General features: G+C 43.4%; 1 protein-coding gene across 13 annotated transcripts in view; it reads left to right on the forward strand.

The window, feature by feature from the left end:
- Positions 1–19,506, forward strand: part of KIAA1671 — a 112,828-nt gene that overhangs the window by 71,735 nt on the left and 21,587 nt on the right. For all 13 annotated transcript variants that reach the window (XR_014557647.1, XR_014557648.1, XR_014557649.1 and 10 more), the window contains one exon: positions 7,074–7,192. Coding sequence is in view for 10 of the 13 variants with exons in the window: in XM_083710072.1 (XP_083566198.1) it covers positions 7,074–7,192 (119 nt within the window). In the remaining 3 variants the exon portion in view is untranslated. The remainder of the gene's footprint in view (positions 1–7,073; positions 7,193–19,506) is intronic.

The raw sequence follows: 19,506 nt of genomic DNA on the forward strand, positions 1-19,506 counted from the left end.
CAGCACCAACACTTTGAATTGTGCTCGGAAACGTACTGGGAGCCAATGCAGATCTCTCAGAACCGGTGTTATGTGGTCCCGGCAGCCACTCCCAGTCACCAGTCTAGCTGCCGCATTCTGGATTAATTGCAGTTTCCGGGTCACCTTCAAGGGTGGCCCCACGTAGAGCGCGTTGCAGTAGTCCAAGCGGGAGATAACTAGAGCATGCACCACTCTGGCAAGACAGTCCGCGGGCAGGTAGGGTCTTAGCCTGCGTACCAGGTGGAGCTGGTAGACAGCTGCCCTGGACACAGAATTAACCTGTGCCTCCATGGACAGCTGTGAGCCCAAAATGACTCCCAGGCTGCGCACCTGGTCCTTCAGGGGCACAGTTACCCCATTAAGGACCAGGGAATCCCCCACACCCGCCCGCCCCCTGTCCCCCAAAAACAGTACTTCTGTCTTGTCAGGATTCAACCCCAATCTGTTAGCCGCCATCCATCCTGCAACAGCCTCTAGGCACTCACACAGGACCTTCACCGCCTTCACTGGTTCTGATTTAAAGGAGAGGTAGAGCTGGGTGTCATCTGCATACTGATGAACACCCAGCCCAAACCCCCTGATGATCTCTCCCAGCGGTTTCATAGCACTCTCCCACCCTGGCCCTGCTCCCACGGTGGAGTCTACCTCCTTCTGAATCTGAGCGACTTTATCTGCAAAAAAACTTTGCAAAAGCATTGCAGGAGATCTTGGGGTCCCTACCAGGCCCTGATAGATTGCAAACCACCTGAAAGAGTCTCCTGCTGTTGTTTTCTGCAGATGCAATGGAGGCAGTGAAGAAGGCCCTCTTCGCCATTGCCACTTGGTAGGCTTGACGTTGAGCTCTAGCCCGTGTCCGGTCTGATTCAGAATGAGTTTTCTACCACTGGCGCTCTAGCCATCTCAAAGATTGTTTCATCACCCTCAGCTCCGGGGAAAACCACGGGGCTGTCCGGGCTCCATGCAATCAGAGAGGGTGCCTCGGAGCCAGACAGTCAATAGCCCTGGTTAGCTCCGCATTCCAGCGGGCCACCAGGGAATCAGCTGAAAGGCCATCAACTTGGGATAAAACATCCCCTACCACTCTCTTACACATGTAAGTCAGACTCTGTCATGTTTAACTGTTGTGGTTTCCAGCTAAAGAGTTCTAGCATTTTAAGAAGTCTAGACACCTTCTTAAAATGACATTTGTAAGACTTTGTGGAGGGGGAACCCATGAAAAAAGTCACTATTCCTTGTCAATATTTCCTAGACCCAGTGATGTTTCTGTGTCCTCTGCTGGATTTCAGAGACAAGGGATATTCATCTGGATGGCTTAAGTTTGGACTATCTGATGCTTCAGACATAGAGGATATTGGGAGTCCACACTATAGGCAAAGGAAGGAGAGTGGCTCATTGGCAGAGCATGTGCTGTGCATGCAGAAGGATGCAGGGTCAATCCTCAGCTTCTCTGGATGGGGCTGACAAGGTCCCTTGCCTGGAGAACCACCTCCGGGCAGTGCAAATAGAACAGGCTTAGAGGCACCGAAGATCTGGCTTGGTATAAGAGAGCTTCCCATGTACCCACAATGGTGTCCCAGCACTCTGTCAGGGCTCCAAGGCACACCTTTTAGACTGCCTCCTTCTTGGCCCTTCCCCCCACCCTGCCCTTGAAATGTTGGCTACCCCAAGCCACTCATGTGCTGGGGTTCAGAGGGTTGGGCTGGTGGCTGCACTGGCTCCTTCTCCTCTCTGCATCTACAGAGGAGTCATCAGCTACAGAAAAATGCTGTGTCTTCATGCTGTGGGAAATCTTCCAGATAACTGCCATGGCTGGTGAGGTCAGTTGGGATAGGATCCTGCTCAGTTCTAGGAACTGTTTATCTGTTGCTGCAGCAGCAAACGTTAGGGGAGAGGAAGGTTTCTCTCACTCAGGAAATTGCTCTGCCTAACGCCATCTGCACATTGGACAGGGGTTCTTCACCGGGTCTAGAAGAAGGCATTGGGCCATGTTCAGATCCTTGTGGGCAAAGTTAACCTATCCAGTAGTGAGTATTTGGAAATGGTGCTTGGATTTTGTGTGTGTGTGTGTGTGTGTGTTGGTGTGCTTTCTGGGGAGCAATATGTGGATTTTGCCTTTACATTTCTGTGTGGTCAGTAAACTTTTTAAAAGAAATATGTGCCTGTTCTGTATCACTCAGTTTCCCACGGGCATCTGGTTGGCCACTGTGAGAACAGGAGGCGGGGCATGAGTACTCTGTTAGCCCTCTGCTCAGTTGGAGTGGAGACAGGATACCTTGAGTAAAGTGACATTAAAATTGTCACCTGATTAAAATGATGTGGTCAGTTTAATCACTTAAATATGTACATGTATAAAAGCAATAGTTCTGTTTTATAGAATGCCCTTGGAGCAGCCTTCCCCCACCTAATGCCCTTCAGATGTTCTGGCCTGCAACCTGCATTAGCACCAGCCGGCATGGTTGTCTGGGAGTTGTAGTCCAAAACATTTGGAGGGCAGGAACCAAGATGGAGTAGGCTGACAACTTGGAGGCATTTTTTACAATGCAAAGGAAAACAGGTCACGTCTGCCTGCTGTGCCATCCTGTCTTTTTAAAAATTCATTGCATTAAAAATAGATTTAAAGAACACATTGAGTAATTGAGGGCACATTTTTAGTCAATGAAAGGGTTTTTAATCCATCTAGCTAAACATTGCAGCCATGGAACTGCAGGCACTCCTAAAGCTGTGCTGGTAGAAGGGGGTTGCTTGTTTTCCAGGCACAACTGCACGGGTTGAAAGGAGGCTTGCAAGTAGCTAGTCACCAGGTTACCAGGGCTGCCTCTGGCAGTTCAAGCACTTTGCAAAAGTTGGTGGTTGTCTTACTTTAGGGTTGCAGGTGGCCCATAGCTTTTTAGGAAGGCTGGAGAAAGTTATCAGGGCAGGGACATACTTTTGTAGTTGCCCTGAAGCAAAAAACGTATCCCAGAGACTGCCTCTCTATGCCCCATCTTGGTATATCTGATCTCCCTCTGAGAGAAATTCCAATCCATCCACTGACTTAGAAACTAGGATGTGTGTGGACAAACATTTGTGAGAGTGGCTGGACTTCCTTTTTCTGAAAATTCACCCCAACCTGAGCCTAGCTAAGAGGTGCATGAGGGTTGGTGTATTTTAGCTGATTGTTTGGTTGTGTGTCATGTTTTCAGTGGGATAGTGTGGAGAACAGAACTGTATTTAACTAAGCAGGCACCAAGGATTGCTTGCTGCACCTTGAATGCATCATGTGGATTCTGGTGAGTAGTTACATTGCAAAGCAATGACATAGAAGACTGCTACAGGTCTAGGGGAGCTATTGCTCAGCAACTTGGCTATTGGCGGGGCACCTTGAACTCTTCATACGAATGCTTCTGTATGGTGAGGAAATTTCCGTGTTCTTAGGTTGCCTTTGTGATGACTTTTGCTTGCAGTGGTTAAGAACTTCTGGTTTAAAGAGCAGACTCTTTCAGATAAGGGCAAATTGTGTTTTTACTACTTGGGGGGGGGGCAGAGTGGCTGCGGCAACCTAGTCAGATGGGTGACATATAAATAATAAATTGTTATTGTTATATAAACCTTTTCACCAGCCACAGTCCGAACTGCAGCATAGATATTCTGAAAAAGGGGTGTATGGGTGGGTGGGGGGTGTTTGTTTCTCACATACGCCACAGACTTGGGCTTTTTATTTTATTTTACAAAGTTTGTGATCAACCTGTGGAAGGAATTTGCAATCAAATGCTACCAGCTGAAATGCAAAGGATAAGAGACAGAGAGAGCAAGAGAGAGAGTGCCATTTTGCTACCAGAAGGTGCCAGCCTGTGTCTGTACCAGTCCTCTCACTTTATGTGGACAACATGGACCCACCAAGAAACTGCCTGTAGCAGAAGTGTGCAACTCAGCCTTGCATCTATGTGCCCCCCAACCACAAACTGGGGTGCAACTCTTTCAAATGTTTTGCCTGGAGGATTTTTTTGGGTGTCTCTCGACACTTCCCATCATTGGTAGAAGAATTTCTACAGCACATTTTGATGTCTAAAGATAATCTTTCATGACAAAGTCATGGCTTACACATTCAAGCTGTCCCTTTAGCAGACTTTTTACTCACAGGAGGAGTGTTAAAAATGTAGATTTTTCATTGTTCTCCATGTACACATTTACTGGGTTTTTTTAATTCCCATTGCTGATGGTGAGTGTGGTGAGTAACCAGGCTCCTGTCCAGCGGACTAGTTAGCGAGTTTCACCCAGAAGCTCCTGTAGGTTCACATGGCCTTCTCTGGCCAGCTGACTGCAGGGCCTTCTTTTGGTGGTGTGGCTCCCAACCTCACACCCTGCATGTTCCAGCAGGTATTTAATGTGTCGCATAAATAACATGTGGTGGCTGTTTGCCTCAAGATATTCATTGAGCTGGAGGTTCTAAACTCTTTCCCCAAGACTGAGTCTAGAAACAAAAATGTTGTACCACGGAGTCTCCATTACCTTAGTAGAGCAGCTGTACTAACAAACTGGAAACTTTCATATGGTTTGGGTCAAGTAGTTTAGAGCAACATGTAATTATTCCACAGTCTCTCATAATCCAAATCAGTTCTCTCTATTTCTTATTTTTCCAACCTTAAATTTAGTTCTCCACATTCTTGCAACAATTTGAAATTTTTTTTAGAAAAAGCTCATGAAAATTCATCAGCATTTCAGTGTGAATTTATCTGAATACATTCTGTATGCAATTGTGCCCAATACACACATTCATGCATACCAATTTCCCCGGCCTAACACAATGCATTTCACTAATCTGTGCAGCTTTTATCTGCACTTTTGGACACATTACTTGACTAGGGAACTATACTGGATTTTTTTTTTAAGAAATGCACATTTCAAGGGATGGTTGTGTTCTGAGTCACATTTGATTTGGAATATGGGAGTTTGGCCAGTTTGTCTTCAAATGCAGACTAAATAGAATTTCTCCCCCTCCCTAAATCCAGGGCCTTTCTCACAATAAGCCTTTTCTCCCTGCCTGTGTTATCTAGCCAGAAGCTCTTCTGAATTTTCCCTGTGGGTCAATGCAAAGTCACCCCGCTTTGGAGAGAGGAGAGCCCCAATCCATCAGGATGTTCTCTGGCACAAGAACCCATAGATTATGGTCTGGTGAAGCTTGCTGTGACTCAAACAAGGAGTTTGATTGTGCTTCTGAGTGGAAGGTCCCTTTCCAGTGAGCACAAGAATTTTTAAAGCAAATATTTAAAGGTCTTCTGTGGCTTCTGTTGGACAACAGCCCAGAGGACACCATGGCAAAGTTGTCCACTGGACAAGTTCTTACTCGAGTTCTGCCTTGTCTCACCAGTAGCCACTTGGTCTGGTCGCAACTAAGACTATAACCTGGGTTCTGGGACCTGAGTAGATCCCCAGGGCTTAAACAGAGAGTCTCCTTGTTTGTGGCTGGGACTTGCCCTCCTGAGCTACCCCTGGCTGTACTTTCTCTCAGTTTCCTCAGGCACAGAAAGGAGTGTGTGTCTGTGTTGTAAAGGTCCCTGCCATTAGCAGTGCACAAGTTGGAATCCTTTGGAGTGGCCACTCTTGGTGTGTGTTGTTAGCAAATCACTCCTTTGTTGCTAACATTGTGGCTGGTGTGTCACATGTCTGTGTTTACTTCCCTGAGCTGGGAAGGTTCTGAGGACGGAAGAGTGTGGCCGACCAGCAGCTCAGCTTGAGGACCCTGGCAGTGCTTGAAGAACCTCCTCCTGTGTTTACTTCCCTTCTAGAGGGATGCTGATGGCAGGACTGAGAGCAAATCAAATAACTTTTTTGGGTTTCAGAGGGCCTTGGCAAAGGAAGCACATAGTTCTTTTTTAATGAAAAGTGATTGTCATGATAGGCTGGGTAGAAGGGACCAGAATCATTTGGTGGCTGGAATGGAACTGCATAAAACAAAGGGCTTTTATTGGGCTGACCTAGCTTTATTCTGCTCTTTCGCTTTGCTGTCTCCATTAATTAACATGTACCATATTATTTTTCAATAGCTTTGCCTGTTGGTAGTGACCTAATCGTGGCACAGTTGCCAAGCGAGAGAGAGAGAGAGAGAGAGCAGGCCTGTGATGGGCATTCCGTAAACAAAAGGGGTTGGGCAAGATAAGAAGGACCTTGAACAGGTTAGCCCAGGGGTCAGCAAACTCTTTCAGCCATGGGCCAGTCCACTGTCCCTCAGACCTTTGGAGGGCCAGACTATATTTTTTGGGGGGGAAATGAACAAATTCCTATGCCCCACAAATAACACAGAGATGCATTTTAAATAAAAGCACACATTCTACTCATGTAGAAACACACAGATTGCCGGACCACCTGCAGGCCAGATTGAGAAGGCGATTAGGCCGGATCTGGCCCCCGGGCCTTAATTTGCCTACCCATGGGTAGCCAAACAGAAAAGAAAAATGTATAAAGTGAGAGAAAGGAACACTCAGTACCAGATTTTGGGGTGTTCACTGGTTTCTAAAACCAGCTTTGTCTAGGCATGAGTGTATGCTCTGTTTCTTAAGAGGAAAATTTGGCACATTTTGTGAGAGAACCCTGCTATTTTTCTGTGAGTCCTTCTAACTCTTTTCCCGCATGATACAAGAAGGCTGACCCAGGAGCCCCACCCCCATTACTCTTCCTGGGAATCCGGCTTTCTAGTCAAGGAAGCTCATAGCCCTCACACAGCAACAATACCTAGAGCAGTTTAAGTGACACCAGGTTTCAGCCTCCTTGAAAGTTGTCCTTTTAAAGGTGACTTCCCCATATTTTTGGCCCTTTGCTGTATTGGGGTGGAGCTGTTTATAAGAACAAGCAAGCAGCCATGGAACAAGGGTCACCTCTCAGTTTCTACAGATGATTCCCTATAGAAGGTGGGGGTGGGATGCTTGGAAAGCCCCTTGGGGAGGCCACACCCTGCTAAGTGCCAGGAGGAAACAGACATCACGACCCTTTATTCGCCATCACTCCCCTAGACCTGCTAGCTGTTCCTTGCCCTAGAAGGGGCTAATGCATGCTCCCCCCCCCCTTGTGTGTTGCAGGATCAGCTGAAGCAGTGCTTTGGCAGGCCAGCTGCAGAAGCCAAGGACACCGACACGCTTGTGCAAGAGACGGACAGTCAGTATGGCACCTGGAGCGACCAGCGACACAGTGTGGACAGGTGAGGCTCCTGGGGTGGCACCCCTGAGCAGCCAAGGTCCACGGATCCCTTTGTAAGGGAGAAGGGCCTGCTCCCACCTGGAGTCAGGATCCACTTGGGATCTACCTTTCTCTTTCCCAGTCTCTTACAATGGATGGGAGCTGGGCAGTGGCTCCTTCTGATCCCTGCACTTTTGCAATAGGCTTGAACCTTGGAAACGGAGCCCTTGATCTGTTTTGTGTCCTTGGGCAGAGGTGCTGCCTCTAAGCTTCAGTTCCCCTTTTGCAAAAGGGGCAGAGTGAAGGCTGTATATCACAGGGGGCTTGGTAAGCTAGAGCTGTACAGAATTGCAGAACTGAGAGGCCTTTGAGCTTCTGGACTTGATTTCAGTAAGGCTTTTGACAAAAGTCCCCAATGATATTCTTGTGAAAATGCTGGTAAAATGTAACTGTTAGGTGGATTTGTAGCTCGTTGACTGACCAAACCCAAGCAGTAATGGTTAATGGTTCCTTGTCATCCTGGAAAAAAATGACAAGTGGGGTACCACTGGGTTCTATCTTGGGCCCATTGTTGTTCAATGTCTTTATAAACGACTTGGATGAAAGAATTGAGGGGATGCTCATCGAATTTGCAGATGGCACCAAACTGGGAGGGGGAGCTAATGCCACAGAAGACAGATTCAAAATTCAAAATTACCTCAACAGATTGGAGAACTGGGCACAAGCTAACAAAATGAATTTTAATAGGGACTATCTATATCTATATCATCTATATCTATATCTATATCTATATCTATATCTATATCTATATACACACATACAAATTTTAACATAATCCCTACTGGTAAGATGGTCACAAAATAGATTTCCAATTACACCCCCACCCCACAATTTCCCCCAACTTCCCTTTCTGGTTTATAACGTATTCACTTCTCCTGCATGTTATCTTATTCCCTAATATAGTAAAGTTAAGATTATACTTCATTATTATGTTCTATTTGTTGATTGTGTTTACTAAAACCCTGCAAGTGAGTCCATTTCCTTATGTTGCTTCTGTATGTACATCATAAATGGTTCTCAGTCTTTTAAAAAGTCAATATTGTCCTTATCTTTAGGTCTTTCAGTCAACTTCACCATTTCAGCATATTCCATCAGTTTTTCTTTCCATTGCTATTTCGTTGGCATTTCATTGCCTTTCCACTTTTGAGCTAGTAACATTTTAGCCACTGTTGTAGTATACATAAATAATTTTTTCTTGTCTTTTGGCAAATCTTGACCTAAAATGCCTAATAAGAAAGCTTCTGGTCTTTTAACAAAGGTTATCTTAAACATTCTTTTTCATTTCATTTCTTTTCATCATGTACCAATAGTTTTTAATTATTTTACAATTCTACCACATGTGATAAAACGTTCCTTCTTTTTCTTTACATTTCCAACACTTATTGGAGCTTGTTCTATACATTTTGGCCATTTTCGCTGGTGTAATAAACCATCAGTACATCATTTTCATATAATTCTCTTTTAACAATACACAATCAGTAAATTTTAAATTAACTTTCCATAACTTTCCCCAGTCTTCCATTTGTATATTATGACCTATATTTTGTGCCCATTTAATCATTACCGATTTAACCTCTTCGTCTTTCGTCTCCCATTCTAACAATAAATTATACATTTTCTTTAAAAGTTTATTATTATCCTCTGTAATTTCTCTTTGGAATCTATATATGGTATAACAGAATCCTTTCTTGTTATCTTCTTTAAAAACCTAATTTAGTTGCAGCCAATCATGAACAAAGTCTCTAATCTCCTCATAATCCAGTTTCCATATTTATCCTTTTGATTGATATTCCCTCTGTTGGGGCAACCCACCAGGGCATTTTTTGTTCTAATAAATCTTTATATTTCCCCCATACTTTTATTAATGATTTCCTAATTATATGGTTACGGAAGCCTTTATGTAGCTTCCCTTTACTGTACCATAAATACTCATTGCCAGCCAAATCATGTCCTTCCAGGTCTAATAAATCAGTATTTTCTAATTTGACCCAATCCCGGATCCAAGTAACACAGCTCGCTTCATAATACAATTTAAAATCTGGAAGGGAGAATCCGCCTCTATCTTTAATATCTGTTAATATTTTATGTTTTATTTTCGGTTTCTTCCCTTTCCAAATAGAAATACATTTTTTGCCATTTGTCATAAAATCGGGGGGATTTCCTTGTAAATGGCTATCTCATTACTATCAACCTGGAGACTGTTTTCATAATTTTTTGGAGAATAGCTCCCCTGACCCCAAGCAGTCTCCAGGTTGCTTTCTAGCTCTAGAAGTCTTCGAACGAAACCCGGTAGCAACTTGATTCTTCCAGATACTCCTGACTTTCCCCCAACCAATCAGCAATTGTCTTGGCTATATATGTCAACAAATCTTGTTTCTCCCTCCTTCTCTGGCAAACCTCTTATTCTGAGAATATTGGATTTTTGCCTCATCTCAAGGAGGGCAAGCTGTAGCTCAAATTGGTCCTGCCTACCCGATAGACCTCTCATGTCGCTCTTAATTACCTCTTGTTCTTCCTGCAATTCTTGGATGACTTTTTCCGTTTTTTGAGTTTTGGTCTCCAAATTTTTAACGGTTATTTCCGTGGCATCTGTCACGTTTTTCTATGCTTTTCCATCTCCCCCCTAATATCCTCCTTGACACTATCAAATTGTGTTTGTATTTGTGCCAGCATTTGCTTTTTAAAGTCTCCCAAAATGGAAACCATCTGAGATGCTATACTGCCCTTAGGAACTGAATCTCATCGACCTGAGAGGCCTTTACTTCTTTCTAGTTGGAGATGCCATCCCTTGCTTACTTACAATTTTATGTCTGTTTAAGAAGAGACATTAAAAACACTGGCAAAACAATGGCTTCTCAGTGTCACTCTTATCCAGGGGTCGGCAAGGTTTATCTCGCTTGGGCTGGTTCACTCCACTGGAGATCCCTCCATGGCCCTCCGTGGGCCAGATTTCCGGTGTCTGCTGCGCAGGTGAGATTTTCAGCGTCTGAGTATGCGCAGACCCGATTTCCGGCACCACAGAAGCGAGTCCCTGCATTGCGCTGCACTGGTTTAGCGCAGCGCGCGGGGGCTCGCCGAGCAGGCAGCTTGGTTCGGGGGCGGCTCGTGGGCTGGTTAAATGACCCCCGTGGGCCGCTTGTGGCCCATGGGCCTTAGCTTGCCTACCCCTGCTCTTATTAGTTGTTCAAGGCCACCTCTCAGATTTTTGTTTCGGTTCTCAACCTAATAACAAGAGCAAACAGGATGGAAACGAAAAAAATCAAACTGTTCGCAGAGACATAGTATGTTCACCAATACAAAGAGTACACATTTAGCAAATATGGACAATGTAACTTTAGGTTTATAGGAATTTAAAGATTAAGCAATTTAAAGATTAAACTGTAGGCACACTTAATAAAAAAAATTAAAAAATGTAATGCTGCTCATAGCTGCTCAGTTCTTTTGATTTATTATTATTATTATTATTATTATTATTATTATTATTATTATTTATTATTATTTACTGAATTTATATACCGCCCTATACCCGGGTCTTTCAGTACTTCCAAATAGTTCCTGTCAGACGTGGGTAATTTTAAATTGTAAATCCAAAATGTTTATACATCCAAAATAATTGTAAATCCAAATTAATATGATATTTTCCTTACACACTGCTCTTCACCGTTCTTCATATTATTTCTCACAACGTATGCCCTCCAGCTAATTCCAGGCACTCTCCCGTCCCGAGGGTCCCTCCCAGAGTTGGGTGAGTGTTCACCTGCTTAGCTTTGGGTCTGATTGTGGAGATCCAGGTGTTATTAATCCAAAATCCAGAAAGCCGGTGCTCTTTTGTCAAGCTCCAATTTAAAGGATATTATTCCAAATCAGGACTAATAGAGCACCTTCCAAGTTTAGTGTCAAAACCAATCCTGTTAAATTCCAAAAAAGAAAAAAATAGTTCTCTTTTAAAAAAAAAAAATTTTTTATTAAGTTTTCTATTTTAACAATCCAATCAAATCACATTAAGTATTCCAAATTATACATATACACATCAAATAATCCAAATATTCTGCTGAGTTATTAATTTTTTATTGGGACTTCCCATGCTTCAAGTTCAGGGGGGCGGGGCTCTGATCAATCTCATATCTCTACTGCTTTTGATAGTCATTTCTAATAGTTCCTTTAAATCTTCCTGTTGTTTTCCTTCTTTCATGGCCTCTGAGTTGTTTCCACAAGCGAGTTGAAGTAAAATGATGTGTTTCTGTGTGAATTTTATGTGTATGATACCCCTCTGTCCTTTGCAGTATCTCCTCACAGGCTGGTATTTCTGCCGAATCAATCCAAAAGTCTTTTCGCTGCTGGCAGCCGCCATCTTCTTTCAGTTCCTATGTAATCAGTTATAAGCGTCTGCTCATTAATTTTCCCAGACCGGTTGCATCAAAATTAGCCTTTCTAGGGGAGATTTACCAAATCGGACTTGAAGTACAAATACAGTAGCATATTAAAGGCTCAGCTCCCCCTATGACTATTTATAATTCTGCAGCTCAGTCTTATTCCATAATGGTGGTTTTCCAAATTAAAAATGTGTCATGAATCCTCCAACACAATCTAGGAAACCATCCAAAAAATTTTAACAACCTCCAGCGGCTAATGAGATCCTGCTTCTAATATCAACAGTTGGAGAATCTTTTATCTTCTTCCAAGCAATTCAAAGATCAAAAGCTTTAATTATATAATATTGTTATTTCCACACAGTTTATAGTTTTAGAGACATATTCATATCAACAAATAGAAAACTTTTCAGTCTCGCTTGCTATAAATAATGTAAATGGTTCTTCTGGGTTGTTGTTTTTTGCCAAGTATCATAATAAATCAGAATCAGAATACAATAGTAAAAAAGGCTTACCCCCCTCCTTTCCGTTCCGTTCAATGTACCAACTTATATGTTATCCTTTTTCCGTATCTCAGTGGCTGGCTTAATTGGCAGAATAATTTCCCCCTCCTCACTCGAAGCATGTCCAAAACTTAAATCCAGTTTTTCATCTTAAGAAATGGAACTTGGTGCGCTTGCAGTGTTACGGCTAAAATCTGGGTGCGGGGCTACACTGCCACCCAGCTTGTCGGACTAAGTGTCCGCGGGTCCCTGCGGAAGAAAATGAGCTCAGCCGGACAGGAGCAAAATGCGGAGATCCAAGGTTTATTGCGCAACAGGTTCAAGACAAGATTGAACAGCGAGAAAGGGGTGACATGAACTTTTGAAACTCCCTCCATGTCCCAGAATACAGTGCAAAATACATCCCAGTTACATCATGAATACATTAAGGAAAGGTTGGGTTACACAGATTACATCATGAATACATTAAGGAGAGGTTGGGTTACACCGGATTAACATAAGGAGGAGGGAGGGGGGAATATGCAGAGCTGGAGATATGCGCAGATAAGCGCTTCCTGAGTGTATGCATAGTCTGTCACCTGGCATTGCCCGGAGGAAAGGTTTGGCAGAGTGATTTTGACAGGATTAGGGTCTTGACACCTTACTTGAGGGATTATGGATATGGATTTTATAGATTTTAGTTCCCTTTGACATTGACAATTGGGAATAAATGGATATATTGTAGTGAAGAAGGTGAAGAAGACATGCCCCCCCTTCCGTAACAGTCCCCCATTCGGAGATAGATTTGCATTAAAGTTCTGTAAGAACTTGCAAATCTTTTCTCCGCACCCTAAATCTCGGTGAAGGTATGGGTGCCCTGTGAGTGGGAATAGGCCGTAATGGAAAAGGAGGTGGGTTGAGCAGGGCGGCAAAGGAGGGAGCCACACGGACCAATACAATGTACGTGTATGTTATATAGATATGCACTAAATAATAACTTTGTATCTACCGTACCAGATGTGTGGGTTTGTGCAAACCTAAAAGGGACTTGCAAGCCATGCCTCTTAAGGTCATTTGCAAGTATAGTAGTGCAGATAGCTGGATATAGGATATCACATAAAAGAACACCTGTTGTATTTTGTTCAGTAGTGGTCTATGCTTTACATTTAGCAGGAAGGTCTACTACTGACTGGGAAAAAACACCGTTTTTGTGTTCTCAGGTGCGAAGGTAGCTCTTCTGTGGTCTCCCACCGGCATGGTGTCACAGTAGTGGCAATCCCTGGTGAATCCACTTAGGGCTTTCATATTAACCATGTTGCCTGGCACCCACCACAGCTGGCACAGGTTTGGATACGTCATGAGGGAAATATCTTTGCCTTGGCCATTCCATGGGATTTTATTATTATAGGCTCTGGTCTTGCAGTCATGGGAAGTTGCTCACTTGCACTTTAAGGTCCAAAAAGCTAATTGCAGCCTGGATACACTTGCCCAATTCAAACTGAGTCCAATTTGAATTTATCTTGCCCCATGGTTCTCAACTTTCAAACCAATCTGTTAAAGCAAAACCATTCTTAAGGGGCACTTGTCCAAATAAGTCAATTTAACTCTATAAGGGATCATTCCTGCTAAACCAAAGCATATACACCTTCCTGAAGCTTCTCCTTGGTAAAGTGAGTTTTAGCACATTTTAAAATGGGTAGGGAAGTTGGCAGAGTGCCAGGTGAAAGAACTAAATGTGGTTATAAATTTATCTAATTCTAAACATTGGACTACATAATAGCCTGATCTGTTAAAAGGCATAAAATGTATGAGGATCCTCCACTGGGGTGTAAGGAATAAGACATTGAACATAAAAACAATTACACACAAAAATAGCCACGAAATAGCCCCCCCCCCATTTGTGGAAATAACACACTGTCGGACACATTTTAACATTCCTGCGTAATAACACATAATACAAAACAAACTAATTAAGTATCAGTTGCATATCTTCAGACAATTGTGATATTTTTACGCATGTATCTTCTCAATGCCGGAGCACAGTCTTGAGGTTCAAAAGTAAGAAAATGTCCTTGCAATTCAACTCCTCCCCCTTTTCATTGGATCTGTAGTAACACCTTTGTAGAAGTGATATCCTATAAAGGGCAGGGTGGGCTTAAAAGACAAGGTTAAAATACCGGTAATAATAACACACACACACACACACACACACAAAATGACCTATGAGGAACCAAAAATAAATAAATGCTAAGACACACAATTTTAAGAAATCTGAAGTAACAATGAAAATAAAAGAGTGTTTCTTGATGTGACAACATCGGCTAGAATGTTAATAGCAAAATACTGGGAAATGACTTAATGGCAATTTAAAGTTGTGCAAGTACCTTGAACCAGCCAAAATGACAGAATTAATAAGAAATGCTCAGGCAAAAGGTAAACAAATACCATTCCACAAACAATGTTTGGTTGTGCTTCGATTAACTTCATAGACATCATGGAAAAACGGATTAAATAAGTGAAAACAGATTATTTGTAACTCTAAAAGTGTCAAAGCCACAAAGAGATGGAAGTCACTAATATAGTAGGGATTCAGACTTGTTTCACAGAACAGAAAGAAAGTTGCTGTGGGAGGAAAAGGGGACAAACACTTTGTTATCGGGGTTCGCATATCCTGTTAAAATGCACACAAAACAAAGTCTGTGATTTTAATCCCATTGAGGGGTGGAATGCTTTGATATTTACCTGTGAAAAGAATTTGGCATGTTAAGATTTCAAACTTGGGACACATTAAGGGTGATTTCTCTCAATGGTTCCAAGTTTTACATAAACCTCCTCTCCCCCCCCCCCTTACAGTTCCCCCTCCTTCCTCTCTCTCTTTTCTTTTCCTATCTTTTTTTTTTTTTTTACTGATCTAGCCTCTGTGCATGTGCGGAGTTCATGTCTCAGCAAACCTTTTATACTATTGAAAATGTTGCATCTTTTGGCTAAATTAGAATTTGAATAAGGGAAGGGCAAGGAGTAGATTTTAAAAATAGGGTTAGATTTTAAAACAAAAAAGAGAAACTCAGCAATTGAAGTATTCACCAACCAAAGCTAGCAATTTCAGCCCAAGCAAAAGGACTGCTTCCTTTATGTACAGGAAAGGGCTAATATCCCTCTGGCCATTCGCGGAACAATGCCACGCCCTTATATACAGAAAAAATGGCCAGAGAATCAGAATTCATAGGATTTTTAACATTCCAAGTCATTCCAGCCTTACCATTTGCAGACAAAATTTTTCCTGCCCTTTATTTACAGGATAGGTCAAGGCCCATATGTATACAGGATTGGTCAAGGCCCATATGTATTTGTATGTGCTTAAACTTTGAATTGACTTTGAAGTCTGATTTTAAATAGTAGACAAAATGATAAACACTGTAACCACTCAAATGCTTGATATTACCAGTTGTGCTTCAAAACATCACAGCTTCACCTCTCACCTTTTAAAACTAAAGAGCAAAGCTAGGCTGAATTTCAACTCCATCACCACACCAGAATTTAAGAATTACCCTGCAATGCTTGCGGACACATGTCCTTCTACCAAAGAGACACACACATACCTATGTACACAGGCACTACTGGGGAATAGAGCACAATCAATGCTCCTATCATGTACTAAGGAAGAGGAAAATAAAAGTACCCAGCTTTATACAGAACCCTCTAACAAAGAACAGTTTTCCTAAGATAAGATAGGAAGAGAATCTGGGAGAGAATATTTTATAAGCATAGGGTTATTTGAGTTGATATACCCACTCAAATAATAAACCCAGTCCTGGATTTGATTTAAACGGGATACAAAAGTTAATAATGTCTCTGAACTTGCACAGGAATAGTACGCCTAACTATGATTTTTAAATAACGATACATAGGAAAGTGAGATGTCGGGTACTTTTACCAAAGAATGTGCCCCCCCTCCCTTGTTGAAGGAAGCTTACTCAGGAGTAAATTCACTTGGCACAGAAGTAAGAAGGGGGGAACCTGAAAGAGACTGAAACAAGTGGGGGAGGTATTTTCCAATAAGAAGCCAGGAAACCCTGGTTGATCTTAGAGACTGGTATCAGGACTGGACTCTATAGATAGACAATTGTTGTCTATCAAAGCTTCTACCTTTTATTAACAATTTTCTTAGAAGGAACACCTATTTTCATAGGCATGTGCTTCATGAAATACATACACTGCATTTTAGCTTGAGAGAGCAGTTGGCTCAACTAGGCTTTTGCAGCAGAAACATTAGTTTCTTCCCAGCATATTTCAAAATACTGGAAAAAAGACTGGAACACGGATGTAGAATCACAAACTCAAAGGTTGCAACATAACATTATCTACCATCAACTTAAAATCATACTCCTCACTTAAGCTACTCGGAGAAAGACTCTTTGGAGCCTCTCTCAAATAACAAACATTTGCACCCTTCATTCTCATTTTGTTTTGTTTTTTCTGTTTTTAAGATTGATAAGGTCCAGCATGGCTTCCCTAGATTTAAATTTTGAAGCAAGCTTGCAGTTTAAACTATGCGCACTTAAGAAAGGCAGTCTGTCAGAGACAGAAGGAAAAGACAACACACATAACATACAACATGTAAACATACATAATTTCATATATGTATTAACAGACAACACACATAACAGACAACATGTAAACATATATATTCTCATTCTTTAGTTGGTTATTGCAAGGAGTTGGGCCGCTCCCTTTGGCTTCATTAAGTGAAATTAGTAGGAAGGTCCCACATGGTTTTAAGAGCCTCCTTGCCTCTTCAAACACAACCAGTTAACCAAACTGGCAGGGCTCACAATGCTTAGTTGACTGGGTACCCCTTTATATATGCATGCGTTGTTGTTGTTGTTGCTTTTTGTTGTTGTTTTTTCTCTTTTTTTGGGGATAGAGAAGGGAGAAAGAGAGGGGTTGATTTGGATTTGGGTAACTTGTACAGGGGGCTATTTAGGGTTTTTTCCTTTTCCTTGTTGCTTGGCAACTTCCTAACAATTTAACGAGCTTCACCCACTCGGTTCCTTTTTCTATTCCTTTCCTATTTCCTATTTAATAACCTGGGGTCCTTTTCCACTCTGCCGATCCCGCCCAATTCCTCATGGGCTATCCCTCCTGGCAACCTCCTACCTATCGTCACAATCTCAGGAAAAGGGGCCCTACTGGACGCCCGTGCTGTGCGGTGCCAGATCGGGTGATCCCTGGATAGAATTTCGAACTGAAAATCCCCCTTGCTTTTGGAAGCAGGCTCACGCACGATACACGTGTTACGTGGCACCGACCAGTGCGGCTGGGATTGGGATAGAAAGCAAGACCACATCCTACCCCCTAGCAAGGATGCTCGGGAAGTTCGGAAAGAGAACTCCAACCCCTTGCTTTCAACTGGGATGCCCGTTGCGGAGAGTCGGCTATCTTTCAAGTCGGGTCTCTCCGTCTTACTTTCGGGCTCCCAATTGGTGCGGCTGGCTGGAGGGTATTAGAGAAAGAGATAGAGCTCAGAACCCCCTTTTTGGGTCGAGCAGCGGTCCACGGTCTCCCTCACTAACCGGACCAAGAGAAAGGTAAGAAGGATCGATAGAGAGGAGGGCAGAGAATTCAGTTGCCAGGAGATTTCCACCCCGTTCCCACCAGTGCACTGGATTTTTCCTTATACTCAAACGTCTTCTGTGATGATCCCGGGATCGATGAATAAGCCGGCTGGATCCCTCTTTGCTCCCCGGCTGAACTCCTGGGGCTTTCGATTACCGCCCGGAAGATGGCCGGGGGTCCAAAGGATCTTCCCAGGCAAAATGGCCTGGTGCCGGCTGAAGATTTCGGGCCCCCCGGTCAGCAACGCGGGAGAACCACATGCCCCACGTTGGGCGGCAACTGTTACGGCTAAAATCTGGGTGCGGGGCTACACTGCCACCCAGCTTGTCGGACTAAGTGTCCGCGGGTCCCTGCGGAAGAAAATGAGCTCAGCCGGACAGGAGCAAAATGCGGAGATCCAAGGTTTATTGCGCAACAGGTTCAAGACAAGATTGAACAGCGAGAAAGGGGTGACATGAACTTTTGAAACTCCCTCCATGTCCCAGAATACAGTGCAAAATACATCCCAGTTACATCATGAATACATTAAGGAAAGGTTGGGTTACACAGATTACATCATGAATACATTAAGGAGAGGTTGGGTTACACCGGATTAACATAAGGAGGAGGGAGGGGGGAATATGCAGAGCTACACCGGATAAACATAAGGAGGAGGGAGGGGGGAATATGCAGAGCTACACCGGATTAACATAAGGAGGAGGGAGGGGGGAATATGCAGAGCTGGAGATATGCGCAGATAAGCGCTTCCTGAGTGTATGCATAGTCTGTCACCTGGCATTGCCCGGAGGAAAGGTTTGGCAGAGTGATTTTGACAGGATTAGGGTCTTGACACCTTACTTGAGGGATTATGGATATGGATTTTATAGATTTTAGTTCCCTTTGACATTGACAATTGGGAATAAATGGATATATTGTAGTGAAGAAGGTGAAGAAGACATGCCCCCCCTTCCGTAACAGCAGAGACAGCGTCTGGGAGATCCAGACTCCCTCAGGGGCTTTCCATCCAGTGCCCTCACCCCCTCCTTCTTTATGAAATTGGGGCTGGTTTGTTGGGCATCCGCGGATGACACTGCATCTTCCCATACCCCAGAAAGATTTTGGGAGGCTGATTACTCCCATCTCAGCCTCTAATTACCCCGTGGGAGCCGGAGTGATGGTATTTTCAGCCATCTTCTGTGGCGCCTCAAGCGGAAGTCCAGAAAATATAGTTCTCACCATAGAAGCGTCCAATATTGTCCTTTAAGCACTTACAAATCCTTCCCTTGCAGTTGGCAGATTGCCAGAAAACGGAAGTTGACTTCCTCTTTAGTTTCTGTTTTGCCAAATTTAATTTTATTTGGATAAAATAACTTTTAAACTGCTTATTGTTCTTCAGCTTCAATTGTTGTTATGCAAATTTTCTGCTTGCTGCGGCAGCCTGTGACTTCAGCAGGCAGAGCTGTGATGAAGCCTGGAGTGCGCTCCACTGCACTCCCCCCCCCCCCCCTCAGCAAGGTTCTTGGGTGGGCGGTGGGAGCTTGGTGCTTCTGACGGACCACTCAACACTTCACTAACCTCAGTGAACCTTTGTGTGTGTGGGGGGGTGCCTAGCCCTGGCACGCTCCCCTCTTGTCTCTGCAAGCCTCGGAATGATCACTATTTACAGAGCGATCAGTTCCACGCTGCCATTCCGCTGGGCAGGAAACTGGAAGTGAGATGCACAAATAAAAGATGGAAGGCACCTAGCTTACTAGCAGTACATGTGAAAAGGATCTCGGGGTCTTGGTGGACCACAAGCTTAACATGAGTCAACAGGGTGGTGCAGCTGC

The sequence above is a fragment of the Podarcis gaigeae genome (genome assembly GCF_964106915.1).
Source record: "Podarcis gaigeae genome assembly, chromosome: 13".
Taxonomy (NCBI): domain Eukaryota; kingdom Metazoa; phylum Chordata; class Lepidosauria; order Squamata; family Lacertidae; genus Podarcis; species Podarcis gaigeae.